Below are 18475 nucleotides of genomic sequence, written 5' to 3'. Positions count from 1 at the left end.
GAGGTGGCAGCTGTCTCCCCTGCCCGTCGGCTGCCCCACGCCCTGAGCACAGGGCCCTGGGAGGGGCTGAGCTGTCGGAGGCCCATGGGGCTGGCCGGACGCTGCGCACTGACATGTAGCCCTCTCTGGCCTCTTGCATCGGGTTGGGGAACGCTCATCGGTCCCGGCCTTTGGCCTGCTCTCTGCGGCCAGCAGCACCGCTTGAACCCCAGGGCAGGTGGGCCCCACATCTCAGGGCCTCCCCCAGCCTCGGGGCAGCTACTGACCCTGGGGGAGGGGCAGTAGGAAGCAGGGGACAGCCAATCGGAGACCAGGGCAGGAAGGAGGCAGCAGGGCCAGTAGCAGAGAACAAGAGGGGACGCCGAGCAGAGAGCTCGGGGTGCCCCTGCGTTGGAGCGGCTCCGTGCCTCAGGCAGCAGCGAGCCAGCCAGCGTCTGCCCCATGGGGCCACGTGCCGAGGCCTGAGGCCCAGAGCCAGGAACGGCCCTAGTGCTACTTGGGCATGTCCCCCAGCATCGGGGTGACCCCCTGCTGGGCCGGGCCTGTCCCCATTGGCATGGGCTCAGAGTCAGGTTCCCTGGGGCTGCAACACCCCCACGTTCCTGCATTTTCCATGGGCACCGCACGGGACCAAAACCCCACTCCCCCATTGCTCCCCGCAGACCCTCCGCTGCCTTCCCCACCAGCCCCGCCCTCGGCAAGGGGCGTTTGCAGCCGTGTGTCAGTGGGGCTGCTCGTCTCGCCCACCCAGGCAGCGTTCGAACCTCAGCCGCCTACGGCTCTGGGCGTTTCTGCATGTCTCCGGGCAGGTCCCGTAGGCTTTGCTCAGGGCCTGCCTGACCTCTCTGTTCCTCAGGCTGTAGATGAGGGGGTTCAGCAGGGAGTCAGGACGGTGTAGCACAGCGAGAGCACTTTCTTCAGCGCGCTCAGGGCGTTGCGTTTCGGGTGCATGTGCACGATGAGGATGGTGCCGTAGAAGACGCTCACCACGATGAGGTGGGAGGAGCAGATGGAGAAGGCCCTTTGCCGGCCGGCGGTGGAGGGGATGCGCAGGATGGCGGCGAGGATGCAGGCGTAGGACGCCAGGGTCAGCAGGAAGGGCAGCAGGGTGAAGACGCAGGACAGGGCGATATCCAGCACCACCATCGGGCGCGTGTCCCCGCAGGCCAGTTTGACCACGGGGCTGACGTCACAATAGAAATTGTCGATGTCGTGGGGGCCACAGAACATCAACCCCGACAGGAGGACAATGAAGAGGGTGGCCACAAACCAGCCACTGAGCCAGGAGCCAGCCGCCAGGCAGAGGCAAGACCTGGAGCTCATTAGCGTGGGATAGCACAGGGGCCTGCAGATGGCCAGGTGCCGATCGTAGGACATGGCCGGCAGCAGGCAGCACTCCGTGGCGGCCAGCACCCCAAAGAAGCACATTTGTGTGATGCAGCCAGTAACAGAGACGGTCCTGTCCCCCGTCAGGAGCCCGGGTAGCATCCGGGGCACCATGGCGGAGCTGTAGCAGGGCTCCAGGCAGGCCAGGTTCCTCAGGAAGAAGTACATGGGGGTGTGGAGGTGCCGATTGGCCACCACCAGCAGCAGGACCAGGCTGTTCACACCCATGGTGGCCAGGTAGACCCCCAGGAAGAGCAGGAAGAGAAGAACTCGCAGGTCGGGGAGATCCCCGAAGCCCAGCAGGACGAATTCCACGATGGCCGTTTGGTTTCCCGTGTCGGGGTCGGCCATGGCTGAGCCTGAAAACAAGAGCACAAGCGGGGCCATGGAACCGGGAGGACATGGAACAGAACGTTCACCCCGCACGGAGAGTCCATCCCAGGCGCGTTCCAGAACTCCGCTGCCCCTCCCGGGTACCAGCTGAGAGCGCCACGGCTCCCTGCAGCCTCCGAGCCCAGGGGCAGGCGTCTCAGACCGAGAACACACGCTTGGGTTCCCCTGCGAGGCCCCTCGATGGCAGAGCACTCCGCAGAATAACCACGGCCCATCTCTCCGGTGGCCCCATTGGTGCCGTTACAGGCCAGGGCTCTTTTGGAACCGCTGTCATAGCCCGTCTACGGACACACCAGGGCTCACCGGTGACACTTCACACCACTGCGTGGGTAAACGCGGAGTAGCACAGCATCCCCCCAGCTCTGCCTGTCAAACGTTGGGGTCTGAGTGAGCTGTTACCACCCACGAGAGACCTGGGAGCCCTTGTGGAGCGCTCTCCGAAAACAGCTCCTCCCTGTTGTCGAAGCAAAAACACATTCCTTTGTGTTTAGGCAGCTAACAAACAGCTTTATTAATTAATAAAGCACAGCATGAGCCAAACGTGGTTACAGCAGAGCCGGGCCCAGTAAGGCTGCTAATACAATCAATCCTAGTATCTTTATACCCTTAGCCAAACAGTCTGACGTTAGGGCATCCAATTACAGAAATCCTCAATTAAATTTGGAAAAACAAAGCCTTATCAACAAGATGGCAGACAGGTAGGAGGGAGTACATCTCCTGTCCCAACCAGCCCAATTAACACATACCAATAGCCCATCCTGTAGGCCTCTTCTCACGGGGTGACAGAAAGTTTACTTTGGTCTACGTGCTTGAGGGAAAAGCTGAAATGGTTTCTGATATACAAGATGGCTTCTAGCTAAACATAAAGTAGCTTCTACACTGTGCAAAAGCAACCCCAGTGTTGGGAATCGCGAGGAAAGGGACAGACAATAAAACAGCAAATATCAGAGTGCCTCTACTGCCACCGCGACTCCGGGGGTCCCTCCTGAGTGGCAGCAGCCCATCCCTTCATATGTACAGACGGGGTTCTGCTTCCTAACGCGCATTCCTTTGCTTTTAGCAGCATCCATCGCCACCCGCCCTTTGGTTGCCCAGTCACCCCCGTTTGCAAGACCCTCCTGGAGTTCTGCACGCTTTGTTTTGGTCTGAGCAGTTTGGGATCTGCAAATGTGGCCACCTCCCTGTTCTCCCCTTTCTCCAGATCATGTGTAAATACGTTGAATGGGACGGGTCCCAGGACGGACCCTTGGGGCACCCCACTCGGAAAACTGACCATTGATTCCTACCCTTTGGCTATGTCTACACTGGCCACTTATTCCGGAAAATCAGCTGCTTTTGCGGAATAACTTGCCAGCTGTCTACACTGGCCCCTTGAATTTCCAGAAAAGCACTGACGATCTCATGTAAGAAATCAGCCGCTTTTCCGGAATAACTTGCCAGCTGTCTACACTGGCCCCTTGAATTTCCGGAAAAGCACTGATGATCTACTGTAAGAAATCAGCCGCTTTTCCAGAATAACTTGCCAGCTGTCTACACTGGCCCCTTGAATTTACGGAAAAGCACTGACGATCTACTGTAAGAAATCAGCCGCTTTTCCAGAAATACTATGCTGCTCCCGTTCGGGCAAAAGTCCTTTTTCCAGAAAACTGTTCCGTTTTAAGCATTTCCGGAAAAGGGTGCCAGTGTAGACATAGCCTTTGTGTCCTGTCTTTTAACCAGTTCTCAGTCCATGAACAGACCCTCCCTCTTCTCCATGGTAACTCACTTTCCTTAAGGGGCTTTGGGGCGGGACCTTGTCCAAGGCTTTCTGGAAATCTAAGTGCACTACAGCCACTGGGTCCCCCTTGCCCGTGTTTGACGACCCCCTTAAAGAGCTCTAGCAGACTGGGGAGGGAGGGTCTCCCCTTGCAGAAGCCATGTTGCTGAAACGACGTTCCTCTCTGTGCCTGACCACTCTGCTCTTTGCTAGAGTTTCAATTACTTTGCCCGGGACGGAAGGCCGGTTCACCAGCCTGTACCCACCAGGGTCTCCTCTCGAGCCTTTTTGGAACATTGGTGTCACATCAGCTATTCTGCAGCCCTCTGGAGCAGGAGCTGATTGACCGGACAGGTTGCAAACCACGGTCAGGACTTCTGCCATTTCACACGGCTGCTCTTCCAGAGCTCCTGGCCGACACCGCCCTGATGGCTCATCTCTGGTCGGTTTGTGCCAAGTCCCCCTCCGCTGACACCTCGGTCCGGGACAGCGTCTGGGACTTGTCACTTGCACAGAACGGCTCAGCCCTCACGTCCCAGCCGCGAAGACCAACCCAGAGAACTCATGTAATTCCTCCCCCACACCTGCTCCCCTAGCGCCCCTTAGCCCCACTTGTTCAGCAGCATCCTGCCGCCGCCGGACCTAAGTCACGCTGTGACTCTGAGTCCTTGGGCCTTCCTAATGAGATTTTACACCGTGCCCGACCACGCCCGTGCTCCTTTCTGTTTTCCTCACTGGGACCTAACATCCAGTCTTCAGAGGGGCCCTTGCTCTCGCCCTTAGCCACGGCGGCACCTCCTGGGGTCTCTGTGTCTGGGTCTGAACTTGGGGGAGACGTTGCAGTTGAGCCCGTTACAGCATCTTTAAGGAGGTTCATCTGCTGATGTCGTCTAGACCAAACACCAGCCTCCCTCGCCGGTGACGTTCCCCGCGGGACCCGCGCCGGGGGAGGCAGCCCTGCCCGCAGCCGGCTATACAGCGCACCGGAGCAGACTTTCCCCGACTGGCGCAGGGTCAGGCTTGGGTACGTCACCAGAGAGAGCGAAGGAGCCTCGGTCGCTGCTCTGGGCTCTGACGTTCCATTGACGGGCCCGGGACACAGGGGAACGCGCCGGGCAGAGAAGATGGACGGAGGAACCCGGATCTGGCCCTGAGGTGACAGCCGGATCCCCTTGCTGCCCGACCCGCCTTGGAGGTGAATCGGCCGTTTCCTCCCCACTCCCTGGAGCTGCAGGGTTGTGGGTTTGGTGGGACACGAGTGCTGGGGGCGGGGGAGGTGGTCACCGGGCACTGGGCCGGATGGATCTTTGGTCTGACCCAGTCTGGCCGTTCTCCTGTTCTTATGCGGTTACATCCATGCAGATTCAGATCCTAATTCAGCAGTGAATAGGGAGCAGAGGGTTCATGGAAGAAAAGTTATTACCTTTCCCACTTGGTGTCCATGAGGACTAATAATGGCAAGAGAGACCAGAAGGGCAGATAGGACGGCCACAAACTGGCAGATGGACAGAGAAGCCATATGTTTTTAACCGGAGATAAAGAAGAATCAAATAAAATGCAAAGCTAATACAAATTTCTCATGGAATATTTTTTCCATCAGAAAAATCAGTTCGTCTGGATCAAAACATTCCATGGGGACATGGATGTTTCTGCACTATTGTCGTTCATGAATAAAAGGTTTTGTGCATTGTTTCATAAACGGCATTAATTAAATATCGAGTAATGTAAAATTTGAATAATCGTAAAACCCTATACAAGTATAATCCTGTTTTGGTTTTCTATTTGTATTGTAATAGACAATGACAACATCTAGATAAGAATGTTGATAATAAATACAGCTTTAAAGATCAAAACCAGCCCGAAAGCCAACATTTGCTAGCAAGGAACTGCCCATGCAAAGGAATTGGGGTTGCCCAGTGCTTGGATAGGAAAATACCGTACAATGTTTCTTACACATTTCAGACAGAAATGATTCATGCAAAAGGGGAATTTTTAGCTAAGTTGCTGGTTTCTAGCCCATTTGGTTTTTGTTTTTTCGTTTTGCTCTGTTTTTTTTATTTCCTTGCTTGCTTATTGTTTGTATTTTGAATACTATATATATAGTACATTGCATTTTATAATTCAAAGATGCTTTAAGGAAAATACCTTATGCAGCATATCAATTTTAAGGGTATAATCTGCTAGATCTGTGTATCCTATTTTGGCGCATGTATGAAATAGGAAGTATGAGACAGTTTATAGTTTTAAATGTGCTAGCGAGAGCCATCCCTGGTGCTCCGGAAGACTTAACAACTGGCTGATCAACTTAATGACTTGTAAACAGCCTTGTTTGTCTTTTAAGTCCAAAGAGGACTGACCAAGGAAGACACCTGGTTCTGAGATGCCATTTTGAGCCAGGTAATTTTCTATGGCAGGGGAAATGCAGAACAAAAGATTCCCGCCTTGGGGGGAAGACAATTTAAGCAAGAGGAACGGATCAGGTTTTTTACTTTGGCTGGTCTGGGGAATGGCCTGGCACGCTAGGATAAAGAGCACTTTAAAGAGGGCTGGAGACCCAAGTGACAGTAAAAGACTTTGTCTCTGACTTGCAGACTGGACACAAGAACAGCTTTTTAGAATTTACTTGTACTAAGTTTTTCAGTGGCTTTAGACTAGCTGTGTGTTTCCTTTTCATTTCAATGTAGTAACTTACTTTGTTCTGTCTGTTTTCACTTGCATCCACTTAAATCCTGTTGTTTGTACTTTATAAAAACCTTTCTGTTTACTATCAGACCCAGCGTACGTAACTGTTACCCGAAGGGGGAACAATCAGTGTGCATATCTCTCTTGCAGCGATAGAGGGCGCTTACCTCAATGAGCTTTCCTTGGGTCAAGTTTAACTGAGAGATCAACGGCTTTATCTGGGGCTTTGATCCCTTTTGGGTTTCAGCGGCACTCTGCTCAGATATAAAATCTGACTCTGGGATCAAGAGACGCCATTTCCCTTCCTCACCCTTCATTGTCCACTCTGCTATTTTCCAGGGCCCAGCAGAAGGAGGCAATGAAAACAAGGCTGACATATTTTAGTGAACGTTCGTTATTTCTCATGCTTACTCTCTGTCCCACAGACACAGCCCATGGCAAGCCCAGACCAAGGAAATCAAACATCCCTCGCAGAATTCATCCTCCTGGGATTCAGGGATCTTCCTGGCCTGCAGGCTCCGTTCTTCCTGCTCTTCCTCGTGATCTACCTGGCCACCATGATCGGGAACATCCTCATCATGGGGATAGTGGTGGTGGATCGACACCTTCACACCCCCATGTACTTCTTCCTGGGGAACCTGTCCTGCCTGGAGACCTGCTACAGCTCTACCATCCTGCCCCAGCTGCTGGCCGGGCTACTGACAGGGGACAGGACCATCTCCTTTGCTGGGTGTCTCACACAATATTATTTCTTCGGTGCTCTGGTGGCCACAGAATGCCTCCTCCTGTCAGTGATGTCCTACGACCGGTACGTCGCCATATGCAGCCCCCTGCACTACACCACCCGGATGAGTGACAGGTCTTGCCTCCAGCTGGCTGGGGGCTCGTGGGCAGGTGGGTTTCTAGTTAATATCATCACAGTCGTGTCAATATCCCAGTTGACATTCTGCGGTTCCAATAGAATTGACCATTTCTTCTGCGACTTCATCCCCCTGGTCAAACTCTCCTGCAATGACCCTCGGCTGATGGAGACGCTGGCCTTCTCTATCTGCTTCCTTTTCTCCTTCGTCCCCTTCCTGCTCACCTTCATGTCCTATGTCTGCATCCTCAGCGCCATCCTCAGAATCCCCTCCAGCGCCGGGCGGCACAAGGCCTTTTCCACCTGCTCCTCCCACCTCCTCGTGGTGAGCATTTTTTACGGGACTCTGATGGTTGCTTATATGTTCCCCACCACTGATCTCCTGAGTCACTTCAAGAAACTTCTCTCTGTCGCCTACACCGTCCTCACGCCCCTGGCCAACCCCCTCATCTACAGCCTGAGAAACAGGGAGGTCCAGGAGGCCCTGAGCCAGGCTCGCAGGGAATTTAGGTTTCGAAGAGGCTAGCCCATCGGTTTTCTGAGGTGAAATTGAAATAGCTACAACATGGGTTAAGTCCAGAATCAAAGCCTGCAAAGAGTAAGGCTGCATTTCCCCTCACTTCTGTGAGCTTCTCATCCTGCGCTTACAGCCTCACAGCCCTGGGAGCAGTGGAGGTGCAGGGCCCTTTTCAAAACCCATTCCCCCATTACTATCAGGACCAGCAGCCGATGCCCCGGGGGTGGTAGAAGTTGGCTGCCGAGAGAGATGCGCTGGTGACTGCTGAAAATAAAGAGAACGGTTGTGTTCAGAGAGAAGGTGCAGGTGTCGTTTGTGGGTCTGCCGAGTGCGGTGTGTTCTCTGGGTGCATTGGGACAGCTCCGCTCAGACAGCCGACAGCTCTACAGGGCCACTAAGCCACGAAAGCACCTGGCAGTGGCCCAGCTCAGTCAGTGCCGGGACTTTCCACTGCCCCCCAGGCCATAGGACGGGGCGGGGTGCAGTGTCCCCACATTTACAGCTTGAGCCTATGGTCTGGGAGAAACCACGGTCATGCCACCTTCCATGCTTCCTGCCATGTTCGTTCTCTCCTCTTCCACCTCCCTCCGGAGGCTTCCCTGTCCTATCGGCCCTTTCGTTGTGCCCTGGGCCAGGCTGCTCTGGGGCTGTCCAGCCGGGCTGTGTCAGCAATACCACTGGCACCGGAGCTCAGCCCAGACACGGGACACCGAACACCAGACACGGGACATGCAGGCAAGCCGCTGCTTTCGACAGGGCCTGCCTGTGGCTCCCCACAGCATTTGGCAGACTGGTCAGACACTTTGCTCATTCTACTCACAGCCCTCACCGGACAGGCTCAGGGGGGTTTCTCACTAGCAGACTTACCTCGCATTGCCTGCATCCTGAGAAGGGTTTGGAGTATTTGGGGTGGAGGGTGCAAGAGGCTGGGGGCCAGGAGTTTGTTCTCTCCTCTGCCAGTCTAACCCCCAACCCACCTAGAGCCTGTTTTACCTCCTGCCCTCCACCACGACCACCCTCAGGGACTGTTCTTTCTCTCCCCTCTCCCCTTTCCCCCCAGCCATCCTTGCAGCATGCCCAGGACCTGTTCTCTCCCAACCAGGGGCCGGAGGTGGGGGGAAGGGTTTAAGGCAGGGGGGCATACATTCCCAGTGTGTTGGTAGGCAAGATGGCAAAGCCACGTCCCTGTGGACACATCGCAGGATAGATCTCCCCTGCCGGATCGCTGCCCCCAGTGGCCACTCTCAGTATAGCCTCCCTCCGAACAGCAGCCCCTCCCTTGCATGTTATGGAAACCAGTCCTATTCCCGGGCCTTCTGCTTGTCCTGGCACAACCACACCCTGACCTTGCCTAAAGTTAGGGTAAGAGGAAGCTACATGCTGAATTTGTTGGCTCTAGCTCTTACTGTTTGGGGGAGTTCTTGAGCAAATGGACTCACAGACAGACGCCCAGGCAGACAGACACACTCTAGAATAAAGAGAGAGAAAGTAGAGGCGATTGTTGTTTTTCGTATGCTCCCCAAGTCTCTGATCCCCACATTGATGCCAGCCGACATGCTGGGGGGAGCTGGGATACTGGAAATATGGGAGCAGCCATGAAGACCAGATCGTCCACTAACATGGGAGTTTAAGCAAGCTGTTACCAAAGTCGTTCACCCCCTGCTCAGCAGCAAGGTGTGTGCTAAAAAGAGAGAGGGGGGGTCTCTGTTGCAATCAAGAGTTACCAGCTGAGGTGCTAGGACATTAAGAACAAGCTTAGGCAGGGTTTTTCTGGGTTCGCAGCCTCAATGCACATTATTGGCTCCCGGGATCACCAGAACTTGGGCCTCACTCACCAGGCCGTGAATCTCATTTGCATAAAGAACGATCTCTTGTAGAGCTTGTGTTAGGGGCGCACACGTCCACACTTCCACACGCTCCGGGGCAGACAGGAGCCTCCGACGGGATCCCATAGAACTGCCCCCAAACAGTTCAGATTGGAAGGAGGGCAGGTAGCAGGCCACACTCATTAGCACGAGGAAATCATTCGCTAAGAGGCTGGGAGTTTACAAAAAACTTCAAAGAGCAATATAGACAAATGAGCTTGTTACCCTCAAGTTCCATCTCGCTGGTGATACAGGTTGAACCTCTGGCCCCCGTGGACCTTGAGCGGGGCTGAACCAGAGAATTTGCCAGACCACAGGAGATCAAAAACACGTAGCAGCATTACCAGCACTGCCACGGCTTCCCGGCTCATAGGGTACGTCTATACAGCAGCGTTATTCAGGAATAACGGATGTTACTGCACAATAACATAGTCCATGGCTACACTGCAAGCAGTTGACATAATGTCAAAATAATGTCGAGTGGGAGGACTTCTTACTCCGACTCCTGTAACCCTCAGGGTGTGTCTACACTAGCCCCCTCGTTCGAACTAGGCTGGCTAATGTAGGCATTCAAACTTGCAAATGAAGCCCGGGATTTAAATATCCTGGGCTTTCTCTGCATGTTCCCGGGCGCCGCCATTTTTAAATGCCCCGTTCAAACTCCCTGCCCGTGGCTACATGAGGCACGGGCTAGGTAGTTCGAATTAAAGCTCCTAATTCGAACTACCGTTACTCCTCATTGCAAATAAGCTATTTCGACTTAAGCTACGCAATTCAGGTAGCTCAAGTTGTGTCGCTTATTTTGGCTTTAGCCCTGCTGTGTAGATGTGCCTCAGGACATTTAGGAGTAATTCGAACTAAATCACAACCCAGACCACTGAGAGCCAGGACCCAGGGCTCCCAGTGTGTCAAACTTTCACAGACCACGGGAAACCTGGCCACTCCCATGCTCAGCGGACACCGGGCTGACTCCCATCATGCCAGACCATGGGAAACCTGGCCACTCCCATGCTCAGTGGACACCCGGCTGACTCCCATCATGCCAGACCGCGGGAAACCTGGCCACACCCATGCTCAGTGAACACCCGGCTGACTCCCATCATGCCAGACCATGGGAAACCTGACCACTCCCATGCTCAGTGGACACCGGGCTGACTCCCATCATGCCAGACCGCGGGAAACCTGGCCACTCCCGTGCTCAGCGGACACCCGGCTGACTCCCATCATGCCAGACCGCGGGAAACCTGGCCACTCCCATGCTCAGTGGACACCCGGCTGACTCCCATCATGCCAGACCGCGGGAAACCTGACCACTCCCATGCTCAGCGGACACCCGGCTGACTCCCATCATGCCAGACCGCGGGAAACCTGGCCACTCCCATGCTCAATGGACACCCGGCTGACTCCCATCATGCCAGACCGCGGGAAACCTGGCCACTCCCGTGCTCAGCGGACACCCGGCTGACTCCCATCATGCCAGACCATGGGTGTTGCCGGACCAGAGAGCTCTGGCTGGAAAGGTTCAGCCTGTGTTCCTTTTGCGCCTTTGGCTCAGTTCAGCGTAGAGACAGACAGAAGCCGGGTGCTTCCCTTGGTAACTGCCACAATACAGGTCACCCCAAAGCACAATGGTGGCCGACTCCATCCAGGTCTCTGGCAGCGTACGGACAAACAGCCGGGCTCTCGTCCGTCGGACCCGGCTTTGCTCGTTGCGAGGGCTGGCTCCAGGGGCCACTTACGACGTCTGTCGTTCAGGGCGGAGTGTGGGACCGGGAGCAGGGAGGCGGGTTGGTCCTTTCCCAGCGTCCCAGCGATGGTCGGGGAACGTTTCTAAACCCACTTCTGCAAACTGCCAGAGTGACGTGGGAACCAGCGTCCCGCTGCCCCTCCACGAGGCCCTGGATGTGAGCCTGGGGAACAAAGCCATGCTGGGAAATGGGAGGAAGGATCCCAAATCACTGAGCTCATAGGGCAAGGACTGGACACTTGTGTGGCGTGGTTCTGCAGGTGACAGGAGGTTTGTCTTCAGGGGGGCAAGCTCAAACAGCCACGCTGAGCGTGTCAAAGCTGCCTACGGGGACTGGATGAGAACACGGTGCCTAAACCACTTGGGCAGCTCTGAGACACTGCACTGTAAAACCTGTTCCTAGAATCAGTGGGTTATGGTTGACTGGCAGCCCAGCCTTCCCCCACCATCTTCGCACCACAAAACTCTCCCCTCTCCGGGACTTTGCCTTTGGGACTAGAAGTTGGCATCTGCTGATGTCGTCTAGAAATAGACCAAACACCAGCCTCCCTCGCCGGTGACGTTCCCCACGGGACCCGCGCCGGGGGAGGCAGCCCTGCCCGCAGCCGGCTATACAGCGCACCGGAGCAGACTTTCCCCGACTGGCGCAGGGCTGTGGCATGGGGCACGTCACCAGACAGAGCGAAGGAGCCTCAGTCGCTGCTCTGGGCTCTGACGTTCCATTGACGGGCCCAGGACACAGGGGAACATGCCGGGCAGAGAAGATGGACGGAGGAACCCGGATCTGGCCCTGAGACGCTGCCTGCGGAGGTGACAGCCGGATCCCGTTGCTGCCTGACCCGCTTTGGAGGTGAATCAGCTGTTTCCTCCCCGCTCCCTGGTGCTGCAGGGTTGTGGGTTTGGTAGGACACGAGTGCCGGGGGGGGATCACAGGGCACTGGGTGCTGGTCTCTCACTCTCCACCCAGAAGGACAGGAGGTCAGGTCAGCAAAGAGCTTTCAGCTCACATCTGCCCAGGCATCCATCACCCTGGTGTCTGGGCACCGTGCGCTCTGGAACATGTCTCTCCTTCCCTGCCCCGCACAGCACTATGGGGGGGACCTATCTCTGGGGTGTTCGGGCAGCTCCAGGGCAGGGCCCATCCACAGCCAGGTGGCTCCAGCCCCCCGATTATTTTGGTGGTGTCCGCCGGCCTCTCCCAAAGCACCCAACCCCTTTCCCTCAGGGGGCTTAGACCTGGTCAACATCTTTATGAATGACCCGTAGGAGGGGATGGATTGCACCCTCAGCAAGCTAGCAGATGACACTAAGCTAGGGGGAGAGGTAGATACGCTGGAGAGCAGGGATCTGGTCCAGAGTGACCTGGACAGATTAGAGGATTGGGCCAAAAGAAATCTGACGAGGTTCAACAAGGACAAGTGTAGAATCCTGCCCGTGGGATGGAAGAATCCCAAACATTGGTACAGGCTGGGGACCGACTGGCTAAGCAGCAGTTCTGCAGAAAAGGACCTGGGGGTTACAGTGGATGAGAAGCTGGAGATGAGTCACCAGGGCGCCCTTGTAGCCAAGCAGGCTAATGGGATATTAGGGGGCATTAGGAGGAGCATTGCCAGCAGATCCAGAGATGTCATTATTCCCCTTTATTCGGCTCTGGGGAGGCCACATCTGGAGTATTGTGTCCAGTTCTGGGCCTCCCACTACAGAAAGGACGTGGGCGCATTGGAGAGGGTCCAGCGGAGGCGACCAAAATGATTGGGGGGCTGGAGCACAGGACCTATGAGGAGAGGCTGAGGGATTGGGGCTTGTTCAGTCTGCAGCAGTGAAGAGTGAGGGGGGATCTGAGAGCAGCCTGCAACTCCCTGCAGGGGGGTCCAGGGAGGCTGGCGAGAGGCTGTTCTCAGTGGGGGCAGAACAAGGAGCCATGGGCTCAAGTTGCAGTGGGGCAGGTCTAGGTTGGAGATTAGGACAAACTCTTTCCCTAGGCGGGTGGGAAGCGCTGGGCTGGGTTCCCTGGGGGGGGCAGGGAATCTCCATCCCTAGAGGTGTTTAAGTCTCCCTGGCTGGGATGCCTGAGTTGGGTTGGTCCTGCTTTGGGCGGGGGCAGGACTCGGTGACCTTGTGAGGTCTCTGCCCGCTCTAGGATTCGACGTTCTATGACCAGGCTGCAAACGTCACGGGCAGGAGCACAAGGAGCTGCCATTTCCCGCCTAGTTCATGGAGGGGATTTGACGCCCCCTCCCCCGTTAGCGCCTGAGCCCGTTTGTGAGCCTGAGCCATTCCTGGGGGTTTAATTGTTGAGACACTCTCCCCCCCCCCAGCTGTGTGTGGGACGAGGGCAAAGCCACGTGCTGCCACGTTTCCTGCCCCAAGGCAGGGCCTGCAGGCCCACGAGGCAGACCCGGGACGGGGCTCACAGAGCGACAGGGGCTGGTGGGGTGGGACGGGCGAGAGCTGCCCGACGGCCCCACGCCAGTGTCTCGGAGCCAGGCCCAGCAGCCACATGGGAGGGGAGGGCAAACACTCCGTGACCAGAGAAGTGCCGGGTCCCCCTTGCCCCTCCCATGGGACCAAAGGGGCGGGCCGCAGACCCTGACTGTCCCCCTCCCAGAACTAGCGGGTGCAATCAGGCTGTGCCCTGCGCGGGTCTCTGGGCCTGCGAAGGAGAAGGGGGCTGGAAAGGGGGGAATGGGGCACTGGGAGTAGGGGACTGAGGAACAGGGACCCGGGCAGGGCTCCGCAGCGTCGGAGCGGGGAACAGCGCCGAGGGTCGGGGCGCCCATCGGTGTGCGCGGCTGGGGGTACAAGAAGGCGTCTATCGGGCGTAGCACTGTAGCTGGGCGAGAGGGGCACCCTCGGCCCACAGAGACGCTCCCGATGGGTGGGCAGGGCCTGGGAATCCCCCTGCTTGGACACTGGCCCCGATGCCCATCAGGCTGCGCCCAGCTGCTTTCTGCCTAGCGGGGCAGGAGTGGGGGCCAGGCCGAGGGGAAGCCCCTCTCAGGACCCAGACCCCTTTTCTTGGTTGGCTGCCCTGCCAGGGCTCCCTGCCCATCTCCTGGCCCATCTCCCCAGTGGGACGGCCCCTCCCACTTTCAGCCCCCAGGACTGTGAACACCTGTCGGGGGCTCTGTGCCCCCACCGAGCCCAGCGCGGCAGGGTCCGAGTGCCCGGCCCCGGCTCCCCAGGGTGCAGAGACACGGCCTGTTTCACCTGCGCTCTGCTCTGACACCGATCCTGTCCCCGGGGCTAAGAGCCGGCGAACCCCTTCCCCACCTGCACTGCTCCGTCCCGGGGCCCGGCAGAGGGACACAGAGATGACAAGGCTGCCCTGGTGCAATGAACGTTCGTTATTGCTCACGGTGACTCTGTCCCACAGACACAGCCCATGGCAAGCCCAGACCAAGGAAACCGAACGTCCCTCCCAGAATTCATCCTCCTGGGATTCAGGGATCTTCCTGGCCTGCAGGCTCCGCTCTCCCTGCTCTTCCTCGTGATCTACCTGGCCACCATGGCGGGGAACATCCTCATCGTGGGGCTAGTGGTGGTGAACCGGCACCTTCACACCCCCATGTACTTTTTCCTGGGGAACCTGTCCTGCCTGGAGACCTGCTACAGCTCCACCCTCCTGCCCCGGCTGCTGGCCGGGCTCCTGACGGGGGACAGGACTGTCTCCTTCGCCGGGTGTCTCACACAATATTATTTCTTTGGTGCTCTGGTTGGCACTGAATGTCTCCTCCTGACTGTGATGTCCTACGACCGGTACGTCGCCATATGCAACCCACTGCACTACGCCGCCCGGATGAGTGACAGGGCTTGCCTCCAGCTGGCCGGGGGGTCGTGGGCAGGCGGGTTCCTTGGTTGTCTCATAACAGCCTTGCCAATATCCCAGTTAACCTTCTGCGGCCCCAACGGTATCGACCATTTCTTCTGTGATCTCGTCCCCCTGGTCAAACTCTCCTGCGACGACCCTCGGCAGATGGAGACACTGGCCTTCGCACTCAGCCTGATCTTCTCCTTTGTCCCCTTCCTGCTCACCGTGGCGTCCTACGCCTGCATCCTCAGCGCCATCCTCAGGATCCCCTCCACCGCCGGGCGGCACAAGGCCTTTTCCACCTGCTCCTCCCACCTCCTCGTGGTGAGCGTGTACTACGGGACTCTGCTGGCCGTCTACATGTTCCCCACCACCGACCTCCTGCGCCACTTCAAGAAAGTTCTCTCTGTCGCCTACACCGTCCTCACGCCCCTGGCCAACCCCCTCATCTACAGCCTGAGAAACAGGGAGGTCCAGGAGGCCCTGAGCCAGGCTCGCAGGACATGGAAGTTCGGGCGATCCTAGCGGATGGTTCCCGTAGGCTAAAATGGAACAGCAGCAGCCTGGGCTGGGGCAAGGATCAAACCCTACACAAATCCAGGGTCCCGTTTCCAATCTCTTCCATGGGCTTCTTCTTGCGCTCAGCCCTGGGAGCAGTGGAGGCGCGCAGACCTTCTGAAAGCCCGTTGCCCTATCGATTCATGACCAACCTGTGTTCCCTCTAAGCGGTGGGCTCGTGCGGCGTAATGAGTCTAGGGCAGCAACGTGGCCTCCCTCTGACCCAAGACCCCTTTGACACCGGAAGCAGGAAGGCGGGACCAGGCGTATAAGAGCTCAGAGGTCAGTGGGAGCTCGGTGGCCAAATGAGCCAAACGCTCGGACCCAAATTCCGCAGCAAAGGGCCCAGCGGTGCTCTATGGGAGGACTGGGTTTGTCCACCACGACCCCTGCTAGCCCTGATGACTGGCCCGGGCCACTGAGACCGCTGCTGTGGCCTGAACCTGCCAGAACCGGAACCCATGGACACCCTGCCAGCACCTCCCCCACAGCTGACCCCAAGGAACAGAGGCCGAGCCTGATAGGGCCCCAGGGGGAACTGGGAAGTGGTCCAGGGACACCCGACCCTGGGGCGGCTGAGGAGATGGAGGTCGGATGGGCAACATGTTGTGGCTTGGACCCCCGCTGACCCACAGACCTGGTCAGCGTGTAGCTGCCAGTTTCCCCGCTGACCCCATGGCCGCCACTGTTGGACACAGTGGAGCATATGGGCCCGGACTCGCCCCCTTCACCCGCCATCCCTGCCCTTGGGTGGCAGGCTCCCCCCTGTGAGGGCAAAACCTGTACACTTCTCAGCTCCTCCAGCGAGGAGACACGACCCCGCCCGGCTGGGAACCAGGCAGAACTTTAAGCTGTTATTGACTCGCTTGTGGTAAACTTTCGTCTGTCTGCCCCACCCTGCCCCAGGGCTGGGCCTTGTCGACGGCTTGCCCCGGCTGCGCCCCCGGCTGACTCGAATTGCAGCTCTGCCCGGACTGAAGGCCGGGCCTTATAAACTGCCTCCCTGCCTACCGGGGGGCTCGCGTCTCTCTGTGTTTCAACGGCTCATTGGTGCCCACCCTGACCCAGGACTTGGCCGTTGTACATTGTTGCTCGGCCTGTGGCTCAGCCCCAGACGAGCCGGGCAAACCGCATACAGACTGCGGCACGGCACTGGCCCTTTAACTGGGCAGTACAGGGCGGCAGCGTGGCCTCACGCCGACGTGGACCCTCTGCCTGCGGCCGCTGCAGAACACCCGGAACTCTCGTGGGAAGCGGCCGGGTGCCGGACTCCCCCGTGGCCGCTGCGGCGCTGGCTGGCATGGGGGTGTTTGTGAGGTTTATAACGTGTCTGTGTAAGGTGCTTATGTTTTCAAAATGACCACAAACTCCGTGGGAAGGTCTAGGACTCTGTTTTCCTGCCTAATGTCCTTTGCACTCGGCACCAAGTGGTGCACGTGGCACGCAGAAGCCGTGCACACGGCATGGAAATTGTGCACCCCGCCCTGCGCAGGTTTTCCCGCCCAGGACAATACAAAAGGACGGCACCCTAGGGAGGGGCGTGCTCAGTCTGAGTGGACCACGCCCGTCAGGCATCGGCGCCTCGGAGTCGTCGAGGGCCCCACTGCCCTGTGCAGAAGGGTCGGGAGCCGGCGTCGTTCGCCTGCCAGCAGTGGCTGTTCCAGCCTGCCATGGCTGAAGCGGGAGGCGTAGGACCCTCGCACGCCTCAGGCGGGTTCTCACACGAGGACTGAGACCTGCCCCACCACCCAGCGTCTCCCTCGCCTCCTGTGGATTCCACTCAGGGCAATCAATCCCATCGGCAAGGGACCACTGGCTGCGGTCGTAGGTCGCAAACACCATCCCCACCATAGAAACCCTGTAAAGTATGTGTGCCGTGCCTGGATTGGGGAGCTGGCTGTATGGCTTTCCCTCTGTTTGGGGGGGGCGGTTGCATTCTGTTGGCTGGTTGTTCTTGTTATTGTTCCATGCACTTGTCAAGTCAAATGTGATAATAGATTAGCAAATGTACTCTGCACTCTGAGCGTTTGGACTGCCCACCGGGGATTAGATACGGCGCCAGGGGCCTCCCTTCTGACAGCCAGAGCCAGAACGTCCCTCACCAGATCCCCGTTCCCAATTCTACATTTCCATGTTAAATGTACTTGTTACTGCGACTCTGGGGTAACACTGGGAGCGGGGCGAGGCCACTGTGGGACAGCCAGGCCTTCCCCGGGCCCCGTTATCCCCCGGCACGACGGCAGAGGGCACCCCACAGCCAGGCCTTCCCCGGGCCCCGTTATCCCCCGGCACGACGGCAGAGGGCACCCCACAGCCAGGCCTTCCCCGGGCCCCGTTATCCCCCGGCACGACGGCAGAGAGCACCCCACAGCCAGGCCTTCCCCGGGCCCCGTTATCCCCCGGCACGACGGCAGAGGGCACCCCACAGCCAGGCCTTACCCGGGCCCCGTTATCCCCCGGCACGACGGCAGAGGGCACCCCACAGCCAGGCCTTCCCCGGGCCCCGTTATCCCCCGGCACGACGGCAGAGGGCACCCCACAGCCAGGCCTTCCCCGGGCCCCGTTATCCCCCGGCACGACGGCAGAGGGCACCCCACAGCCAGGCCTTCCCCGGGCCCCGTTATCCCCCGACACGACGGCAGAGAGCACCCCACAGCCAGGCCTTACCCGGGCCCCGTTATCCCCCGGCACGACGGCAGAGGGCACCCCACAGCCAGGCCTTCCCCGGGCCCCGTTATCCCCCAGCACGACGGCAGAGAGCACCCCACAGCCAGGCCTTCCCCGGGCCCCGTTATCCCCCGGCACGACGGCAGACGGCACCCCACAGCCAGGCCTTCCCCGGGCCCCGTTATCCCCCGGCACGACGGCAGAGGGCACCCCACAGCCAGGCCTTCCCCGGGC

At 58.1% G+C, this 18475-nt stretch overlaps 3 protein-coding genes across 3 annotated transcripts; 2 read left to right on the top strand and 1 right to left on the bottom strand.

Moving 5' to 3' along the window:
- Nucleotides 1-805: 805 nt before the first annotated feature.
- Nucleotides 806-1792, bottom strand: LOC142825935 (olfactory receptor 11A1-like). Its single transcript, XM_075918160.1, has one exon. It carries the CDS (start codon nt 1771-1773, stop codon nt 874-876), a length of 900 nt encoding a protein of 299 aa, XP_075774275.1. The 5' UTR covers nt 1774-1792; the 3' UTR covers nt 806-873.
- Nucleotides 1793-6651: 4859 nt separating this feature from the next.
- LOC102446636 (olfactory receptor 10A4-like) lies at nt 6652-7602 on the top strand. Its single transcript, XM_006133729.4, has one exon. It carries the CDS (start codon nt 6652-6654, stop codon nt 7600-7602), a length of 951 nt encoding a protein of 316 aa, XP_006133791.4.
- A 6988-nt stretch (nt 7603-14590) lies between these two features.
- LOC142825931 (olfactory receptor 6P1-like) lies at nt 14591-15541 on the top strand. Its single transcript, XM_075918149.1, has one exon. The coding sequence runs from the start codon at nt 14591-14593 to the stop codon at nt 15539-15541; it is 951 nt and encodes a 316-aa protein (XP_075774264.1).
- Nucleotides 15542-18475: the final 2934 nt, after the last annotated feature.

This window comes from Pelodiscus sinensis, unplaced genomic scaffold (genome assembly GCF_049634645.1).
Source record: "Pelodiscus sinensis isolate JC-2024 unplaced genomic scaffold, ASM4963464v1 ctg48, whole genome shotgun sequence".
NCBI classification, from domain to species: Eukaryota; Metazoa; Chordata; order Testudines; family Trionychidae; genus Pelodiscus; species Pelodiscus sinensis.
Note: the sequence above shows the minus strand (reverse complement) of the source record. Positions and strands in the feature narration are given on the sequence as shown.